Here is a 9,772-nt window from a genome sequence, read left to right on the forward strand (position 1 = left end):
TCGGAGGACAGAGAGGCCCTTGGATCCCCTGGAACTGGAGTTATGGACAGTTGTTAGCTGCCATGTGGGTGCTGGGATTCAAACCCGGGTCTTCTGCAAGAACAACCAGTGTTCTTAACCGCTGAGCCATCTCTCCAGACCCTACATGGTTTTATTTTTAAGTTAAATATAATCTTATCAAAGGAAAATGTGGGGCATGTATAAAAAGATTTTAACTGCATGCATATCAAGATTTTAACTGTTGGTCCAGGCATGGTGGCGCATGGCTTTTATTCCAGCACTCTTAATCCCATCACTTGGGAGGCAGAAGCAGGCAGATCTCAAGGCCAGCCTGGTCTATATAGCAAGTTCCAAGCCAGCTGGGGTTACAGGAAGGCCCTGTCTCAAAAAGACCAATATATATATATATATATTCTGTGTTTCTACTAAATTCTGAACTGTGAAGCTAATATTAATTTATTTAGGTACACTGTTCACTGCACTGAAACATTTCCTCAAATCTAAAGGTCGTACAAAGAGAGGCTTATCTCTAAGAGTCTGCCCTTTAGTTTTGGATTGCTCATAGTTATTTGTTAAATAATCAATATTTATAATCTGTGATCTATGAGACTAGAGACTGCTAAAGTGTACTTTCAAATCTTATTTTTAAAAGACTTCTGCCCTTCTTTCTTGCTCACTACTCTGAGTATGTATTTGTGTATGTGTCATTGATTTGAACTGGCTACTTGTGGTTTTATTAAAGTTATATCTGAAAATCAGACTAGGCCACACCCCATAATATTACCATAAACTTGATCTTTCTGCTGCCTTTAGCTAGCATTATATTGCTACTGAAGTAAAAATAAGGTATAGATAAAAGAATGCTAGGACTCAAACTTGGTTATTTTTATAGTGTTACAGTCTGCTTCACTGCCCTCTGGCATAGTTAACATGTGAGCTGGCCATATTTATAATGACATGGCTATTAAATTTCACTTAAGCAAAAAGAAAAAATATATGAATTCACATTAGCATTGCTCTAAAATTGTTATTTTTATAATTCCTCTATTTTGCTTCTTCACCAAGACTAAACATTGGCTGATAGCATTTTTTTAAATTTATAACTCACAATAATCTTACTTTAATGTCTTATACACAGTGGTCATTGCATTGTCATCAATAACGCTAAATGAAATAAGCCAGTCATAAAGAGATAGAGTTCTTTATGCTTCCACTTCTATGAGGAGATAATCTGAAGTCAAAATCTTAGAGAATAGAATGGTGGTTGCCGAGGGCCTAGGAGAGTTGTTCAGTGGGCACAGGGTTTCTGTTTCTCAGGATGCAAAAGTTCTAGAGATCTGTTGTACAACAGTGTGAATATACTTGTATTATTCTGTTTTCTATTGCTATTACAAAATACTGAGCTTTGACATAGAAATGTGACTGATTTAGCTCACATTTTGGGAGACTGTGATGGTTAATTATAACCTGCTTGGACTGAGAAACACCTAAGAGATTAGGAAATCACACCTTGGGGTGTGTCTGGAGAATATTTCCAGAATGATTAGCTTATGAGGGTTCTAACCTAATGAATGGATTCATAATATGATGGCATGAATAGCAGGTGTTAAGTTGGAGGTGGGACTTCACTAGAGGAAGTAGGTCATTGAAGTAGTATTGGGGGAGGGGGGCTTTACCTTGCCCTAGCCCCTGCCTGTATTCTCTATCAATCTTTCCTGTCCACCACTAGGTAAAGAACCTCCTCTGCCACACACAGCACTCTGAGGTTCTCTCTAAGCAGCCGTAGATTGAGCCTTTTGAAGCCATGAGGACAAATAAATCTCCTTTAAGTTGTTCTCTCAAATATTTTTGTCACAATTATGCAGAAGTCACTAACATAGAGGGTAAAAGTCCCTATCAGGTAGACCCATCAGTTTGGCTTCTGGTAAGGGCCCTCCTGGCTTTAAAACAGAAAGAAAATCACATGCAGTAGTGAGTGTCCTGCTTTATAAACTTTTTCGAGAACCAGTGTTGCATGGGAACGGTATCAGTCCCTTCCAAGGGCAGCATCCCAATGACCTAATTATTTCTCATGAGGCTTCACCTCTTAAAGACACCATCTGTAGCTTCATACCACATTGGGTACCAAGTTTTCAGAATATGAGCCATTGGGGGACAAACCATATACAAACTATGGAATCAGCGTTATTGTAATATGCATTTAAATATGATTATGGTAGTAAATTTTTAAATGTGTTCTTTAACTGAATAAGGCAAAAATGGTAACTTTTTAATCGTCTCTATTGTACTTAGAGTAAAATCCTAAACTCTTTATCCTCAGCATCTAAACCCTGTTTAATCCTGTTTTGCTGATGTCTCCCCACCTCATTTTGAACCATTCCCCTCTTATCTGCTATTATACAGCCCCAGTAGCCTTTCTGTTTCTTACTAAGTCTTTATCTTTTCTTGGAATGTTCTTCTCTCTGGCTTTAACTCAGCTGGTTCTATCTTGTTTTCTATATTTTGGCTTATTGGTATGTATTAGTTTTCTCATTGCTGTAACAAAATACCTAACAGAAGCTACGTAGGGAAGAAGAATTTATTTTGGTTCTACATTTAAAAAGGGATATGATTCATCATGGTAGAGATGGTAGGCTTGGTGGTGGGAGTGAGAGACAGCTAATTAGCTTGGGTCCACAGTCAGGAAGCAGAGAGAGATGAATGCTGGTACTCAGCTCATTTTCCCCTTTTTCCTTTTTATTCATTCCAGGACCCCAGCCCATGGGATGGTGCTGCTCATATTCAGGGTGGATCTTCCCTCCTCAGTTAAACCTTTCTGCTGGAAACTCCCTTAGAGACATGCCGAAGATGTATCTACTAAGTGATTCTAAATCCAGTCAAGTTGACAAAGAATATTAAGCATCCTATATTTCCTCCTCACAAAGATTTTTCTCTGCCACCCATCTCTAGCTCTCACATCAGTCTATTAGAATTTTCTGTACAACACTTATCATCATCTGATATTTTTCATATTTATATAAGAATATGTTATTCAGCACTTGGGAGGCAGAGGCAGGTAAATCCTTATGAGATCAAGCCCAGCCTGCTCTACATAGTGAGTTCCAGGCCAGTTGGGCCTAGAGGGAGACCCCATCCCTAAAAATAAAAATAAACCAAAGAATATAAGCTATTGAGAGTTAGAGACCTGTCTGTTCTCATTGCATCCTCATGTGCCTGACATGAATGAAAACTGAATTTCCAAGTCTGAAATGAACATTTATTGAAATGGATTGCCTCCCAACCCCAAGCTTTAAATTTACATTTTAATGTAATTTTAAAAAAATTTATGTGAATGAATATTTTGCCTGCCATGTATATAAGTTCACTGTGTGTGTGCAGTGCCTGTGGAGAACAGAAGAGGACGACATTGGCTCTCCCAGAACTGCAGTTACAGACAGTTGTTAGCCATGTGGGTGCTGGGAACTGAACACAGGTCTTTTGCAAGAGCAGCCAGTACTCTTAACCACTGAGCCATCCCTCTAGCCCTTAATATAATTTTAAATGCAATACTTTCTTTGATATTTCTAACTAAATGTCCTGCAGAAACTTCAAACTCCAAATAAAAATTTGACACCTTTCTGTTCAGTTTCTCTGCCAAACCTGCCTTCTGTCTGTCAGTGTCTTTGTCATTAGTCCACCTGTCAGGCCCGAGGTCCTTTTTATTTCTTTTCCTTCTCACCCCCCCACCACCATTTGGCAGGCTGTCAGTATTTCATCTTGCATCCTTCCCTTCCCTTCCCTTTCATCCCACAGTTGCCACCATCTCATTTTAAACCTAATAACTTTTTCTTGGAGCATTGTTAAAAGCTCTAAAGTGAGCTTTTCCCTCCCCCTTTTCTGGGCCATAGGGCCATCTGTCTTGGATACTACTTTTCTGTTCAAAATGAACAAAACGTAATCTTTTTTATGCTTTGGAAAAGCCAGGGATGCCTTCATCCTCCTGCCTCTTTTAGACCCTTCTCACTTTCCAGCCTGATCTTTCACTATATTCCTGTTAACACCTTTAATCTTGTAGCTTGCCAGCCTTACAGTTATTTGTTAACTGTATCAGACCCCACTCAGCACTTTTACGAATCCATTTAGAGTTCTTCTGATTCTCTTACAGCCCCTTTTCTGACTCAGAGTTTTTTCTTTAAGACCTAACTCAGGGAAAACAAAAAAACTCCCCAAGAAGCCTTTCTAGATCTTCCCTCAATCCTAAAATTGAAACTACTAGCATAGGTCCATAATATCTCTGTGGCTGGTTTTTTAAATTGTGGCAAAATGTAATAATATAAAAGCAGCCATCCTAATCATTTTAAGTGTGCAGTTCATTGGCATTAAGTATATTCACATTGTTATACAGCTGTCATCATTGATCTCTGTGGCTTTAGTTGTCACTTTTAGATTGTACACAGAAACTTGGCCTCTGCTGGGGATGTAACTGAATGGTTGACCATGTACCTAGTGTGTGCAGGTCCCAAGTTCAATCCCGAGCTCCTCAAAAACAGATTTTAAAAAATAAGACTCAATACTTTGTATGCTAACCTAAAAATTAATTCTAAACAGCTTGTTTTCATTTATAAGCATTTGGTTAACATGGATTATCTTGAGTGTAATTTGATAACCTCATTTATGTGTCTTGAGATTAGGTTGCAGGTCTCCAGCATTGTGATGTTTCTTGGGTAACTTAGGAATGTATTCAGTTTCCTTCTTTGTATTTCTTTTTCTGAAAGGCTTTTGGAGGGAGGTTATAGAGTTCTGATTTTTTAAAATTTATTTACTCAATTTCTTAAGAGCTTTTGATTCTTTTGTTTTTTTAACTTAAATTTTTTTTTTTAATTTTATGTGTATGTGTGTTTTGCCTGCATGTAGGTAAGTGCACCTGTGTTGTGCCCACAGAGGTCAGAAGAGGCTGTCGGATCCCCTGGGACTGGAGTTACGGACAGTTGTTAGCTCCATGTGGGTGCTGGGATTCAAACTGAGTCTTCTGCAAGAACAGCCAGTGTTCTTAACCGCTGAGCCATCTCTCCAGCCCCAGGCTTTTGATTCTTTATACTAAACCTAACCTTTTGTTGATGATATAGAATGATGTTTATAAATATGCTGATGAAATGGAGCAGATTATCTCAAAGCAGAATTTAGATTTGTTTTGTTTGTCAGTGTTTTGATATTTGTGCTGTATTGCTTGCTTTTCTTCACTGTTGCCTAAACCCCTGTTCTCTGATGAACGCCTAGTAAGCTATGTTTTGGACAGTGACATTGACTTCTCTACAAGCAGATTTCAGAATTATTCCTCCCCCAAATGCTCTTTCCCCAGGTGTTCTTTCCTCTTATAACCAAACTAGCATGCATTTTTAAATATCATAGAGTCAGAGTTGGAAGGGTCCTTTATGATCATCTAATGCTTACTTTGAGATAAATTAAAGATCCACGTTGTTAATAATGTCAAAGAGTTCCCAGCCTGTAAGTGGCAGAAGTGCTATGCCTCAGGATACCTTTTGATTCTGAGTCAATGAAAGGGAAGTGGCTCTTCCCCTTCTGAACTGAAGGACCCTGTATTATATCATCTGAGATACACTGGGAGGTGGAGAAAGATGACCCTCAAATTTTGTGTTTTGTTTTGCAAGAGGGGATTGGAGGAACCTCCTTTGGGACACTTGAAAAAGGAAGTCTACTTTGCCATGGACAGGTATATAGGAGGTACTAAGCATTCGCTCAGAAAACCTGGGCTTTTGAGGCATCCTTCAGGAATAATAGGATTTACTTAAGATCAGGGACCATTTCATATGCAAAAAGGGACAGGTGGCTTTGGAGAGCATCTATTACTGTAATTGTTTGCCTCCCCACATTTTAGCAGCAAAGTAAGCTCACAGAGAAGTTATGCCTCCCTTCTTTTATATGCCTTATTTATCCTAAAACAAGATGTGAAAAAATCAAGTGACAGGAATGATAAGATAAAATGCTTTCCACAGAATGCATGAGCTTGCAGAGGTATGAAAGTGGTAAAGGTGGTTGACTGGGTGCTTATTCCCCATTTAATTCCAGCTTCCATTAAACACATTTTGAAAAGTTTATTCTCTCTTATTCTTTTCTGAGTTATGTAGCTGTGCCACCCTAGAGAGAATCTTTTTCTTTTGCCACCTTCTTGATAAAGGGAATAACTGGAATATTAAGTACTTAATGATGCTTGGCAGGAATGTTCTTCACAGCTTTAGGATAATGTGAACCCTTCACTCTCATTCTATTTTAGATCTTAACCTCTTTGTGCCTCACTTCTCACATCTGTAAAATGGACAAAATAATAATACTTTATGTAATTGTTATAAATAGTAATGGTCATACACATAAAGCTCTTACAACTGGTTTGGAATTTTGTAAGAACTGACACTTAGGAGTTGTTATTAGCTGATTTAATCATACTTTTCATAATTGTTCATCCTACCAGTTAAATGTATTAAATATATTCCTTTCCAATGTGTATAAACTTGTATAAACTTTCCTCTATAACCGAAGAGGCTTCTCCAATTTCAAACAACTTAATGAAAAACACATGGGAAAAATGGCTGGTTTAATTTCTTCAGTTTTGGAAGGGTGCACTTTCTTTTCTTTGCAAGTAAACTTGATTTTCCTTCGTGGTACAGGTGGTATGCAAGATTACAATTATGTATGGGCCAATTGTTTTGAGATCACGTTAGAACTGTCTTGTTGCAAGTATCCACCTGCTTCACAGCTTCAACAGGAATGGGAGAACAATCGTGAGTCTTTGATCACATTGATTGAAAAGGTAAAAGTATCTTACTGGAAGGTTAGAATATAGAAATGGATTAAATAAGAGAGAAACTTGAATGCATATGAATAACAATCTGAATTATGTATTCTTTATTTTCCTTAAAATGTATTACATCCATAAGATGGAATTTTTATACAGTAATAAAAAGATAGTTAATATATACATGGATGAACCTCAAATGCATTATGCTAAATGAAAAACCAGTTGCACAAAGCTCCATACCTATGACTGTACTTTTAAGATGTTCTAGAATAAATTATGTATTCTTTATCTTATGTTTTAAGATTATAGCTTATCTCTAGAAATTATTAGATTATAACCTATTAGAACACATCCTAGCTCTGCCTTTTCTGTCCCCCTACCCTACCTCTATCTCCCTACTCCTTGGGGCTTCCATTGCTTATCTTAGAACACTTTTACACATGAAAATAATTGGCCAAATTTATACTGGGGGCTTGTGGTATAGCTCAGTGATTGAACAAGCGTTTGGCATGAATGAAGCCTTGAATTTAATTTCAGTACCAGGAAAACCCTACAGATTTGTACTTTCAGGTTAACAGTGCCATGTGTTCATATTTGCTAGAGAGCCTTAACCACTCACTATGTGAACTGTGGGCATCAATTTAATGTAAGTATCAGAAAAGCTCATACAATTATTTGTTATACTAGAAATTATAGTTTGGAAACAAATTTAGAAGCCTGGATTTAAAGAGAGGGAATTTCAAAAGCACCTTAGTAATATAGAGACATTTATACGTTTAAGAATTTAATACTTTTGTGGGGCTGGAGAGATGACTCAGTGGTTAAGAGCACTGACTGCTCTTGCAGAGGACCTGGGTTCAATTCCCAGTACCCACATGGTCACTAACAACTATCCATAACTCCAGTTTCAGGGATCAGACACCCTTTTCTGATCTCTGCAGGCATTGCACAGCACAAGTGCACTTATATGCATGCAGGCAATACACTCATAACACATAAAATAAAGAATTTAGTACTTTTGTCTATGTTTTGTTTCAACTTCAAGGAATTTGAAACTATTTGGGGAAAATAGTATAGTAATCTTACCTTTAAGAAACTTCGGGCTGGAGAGATGGCTCAGAGGTTAAGAGCACTGGCTGCTCTTGTAGAGAACCCAGGTTTGATTCCCAGCACCCACATGGTGGCTGACAACTGTGTAACTCCAGTTCCAGGGGAATCTGATGCCCTTTTCTGACCTCTGCGGGCATTGCATGACACAGGTGCACTTACATACATACAAGCAATACACTCATACACATAAAATAAAAATAGTAAATAAAATATTTATCTAGCACCAAATTGATTGCCTCTGAGCTTTGATTCTTGTCTTTTAGGTCCACATTGGAATTAAAGGATTTGTTAAAGATTCAGTAACAGGATCTGGATTGGAGAATGCAACTATCTCAGTGGCTGGTATTAATCACAATATCACAACAGGAAAATTTGGTGATTTCCATAGATTACTCATTCCTGGAGTTTATAATCTTACAGCAGTTTCAACTGGGTAAAAATTTAAACTAGATTCAAAATGTCAAATCTCTCTTTTATGTCTAAGACAGAAAGGTGGTCTATTAAATGTTACTGTATCTGACTTTTGTTTTTCCATATATTCTATTTTTAATGGGAAATTTCCCCCTTTTATAATGAGAAAATAGTATCATGGAGTGTTGTCACATAGTCTAGCAATGTGAAGCATAATCAATCGTAACATTGGGAGAAGAATGACTTTAAGAGATTGAAAAATGCTCATTTATCTCAAGCATTGCCTCAGGGTTAATTGAATCTCAGAGCGGAAGAAACCCAGAGCCCTGTAAATGGCACTTGAAGAACCGTCCAAGCAGCTCTTCATATATTAAAGGAGTAGCTTCTCACCTCCAGTGGGAATCTTTCTGCATGATTACATCATAAGGATTTCATTGATAACTTTCAATTTAATTTTGGACTTTGTAACTTGGGGAAGAAAGTGGGAATGGCTAGTTTGATAAGGCACTGCAAAGGTGGATAATGTATGCCTTTGAATACTATAGCAACTGTTAAGTGGAGTAATTAGCATATCTGTTTCTTTGAATATGGGCTGTTTGTTTTTATAAACAGTCTAGTGTATGGTACCTGGGATGGTTGGTGAGATAACTCTTTTTAAAGACTTAATCTGAGATTCTCTATGAAATAACATCCTAAGACTGTTACATTCATACAATTATCTTTGTTTAGTTTTGAGTTTTGATAGATCACTAAGTGCAAGAATATGAAAAGGCTATTGTATTTTCATAATGCTAAAAACGCTAAAGCATTGTGGGTCTTATCTCCAAGCCTCCTCTGTTTTCAACTTTTCTTTTTAGGTATATGCCACTGACTATTAATAATATAATGGTGAAAGAAGGACCTGCCACAGAAGTGGATTTTTCCCTACGACCCACTGTGATTTCAGTAATTCCCAACTCAACTGAGACTGCAAAAACTGCTAGCACAGTTGCCACCCCTAACATTCCTCCAGGAACATCATCTTCCCATCAGCCAATTCAGCCTAAAGACTTTCACCATCACCATTTCCCTGATATGGAAATCTTCTTGAGAAGATTTGCCAATGAATATCCTAATATCACTCGACTTTATTCGTTAGGAAAATCAGTAGAATCCAGAGAACTGTATGTGATGGAGATATCTGATAATCCAGGTGTCCATGAACCAGGTAATTAGTGTGTCCTTATACATGATTCAGTAGTGCCTCTCAAAGCTATGTGTTACATTGCTATGCCTTGTCCAGCTATACTATGTATAACTTGGATTAAGAACACATGATCAAAAAAGAAAATAAAGCCAATCTGTTCCCAGAAAAGAAAATCCATTTGGTAATTCACATTTGCATGGTATTTAATATGTTCATAGATTAGATTCATTCTGCTATGGCACATGGATATACATATATGTGTATATGTATCT

At 37.4% G+C, this 9,772-nt stretch overlaps 1 protein-coding gene across 1 annotated transcript in view; it reads left to right on the forward strand.

Annotated features, from left to right (window-relative positions):
* Window positions 1-9,772, forward strand: part of Cpd (carboxypeptidase D) — a 79,155-nt gene that overhangs the window by 34,876 nt on the left and 34,507 nt on the right. The window contains exons 3-5 of the mRNA XM_008828738.3: window positions 6,663-6,805; window positions 8,167-8,336; window positions 9,172-9,521. Of these exons, the coding sequence (XP_008826960.1) occupies window positions 6,663-6,805; window positions 8,167-8,336; window positions 9,172-9,521 (663 nt within the window). The remainder of the gene's footprint in view (window positions 1-6,662; window positions 6,806-8,166; window positions 8,337-9,171; window positions 9,522-9,772) is intronic.

This window comes from Nannospalax galili, unplaced genomic scaffold (assembly GCF_000622305.1).
Source record: "Nannospalax galili isolate Female #2095 unplaced genomic scaffold, S.galili_v1.0 scaffold212, whole genome shotgun sequence".
NCBI lineage: Eukaryota > Metazoa > Chordata > Mammalia > Rodentia > Spalacidae > Nannospalax > Nannospalax galili.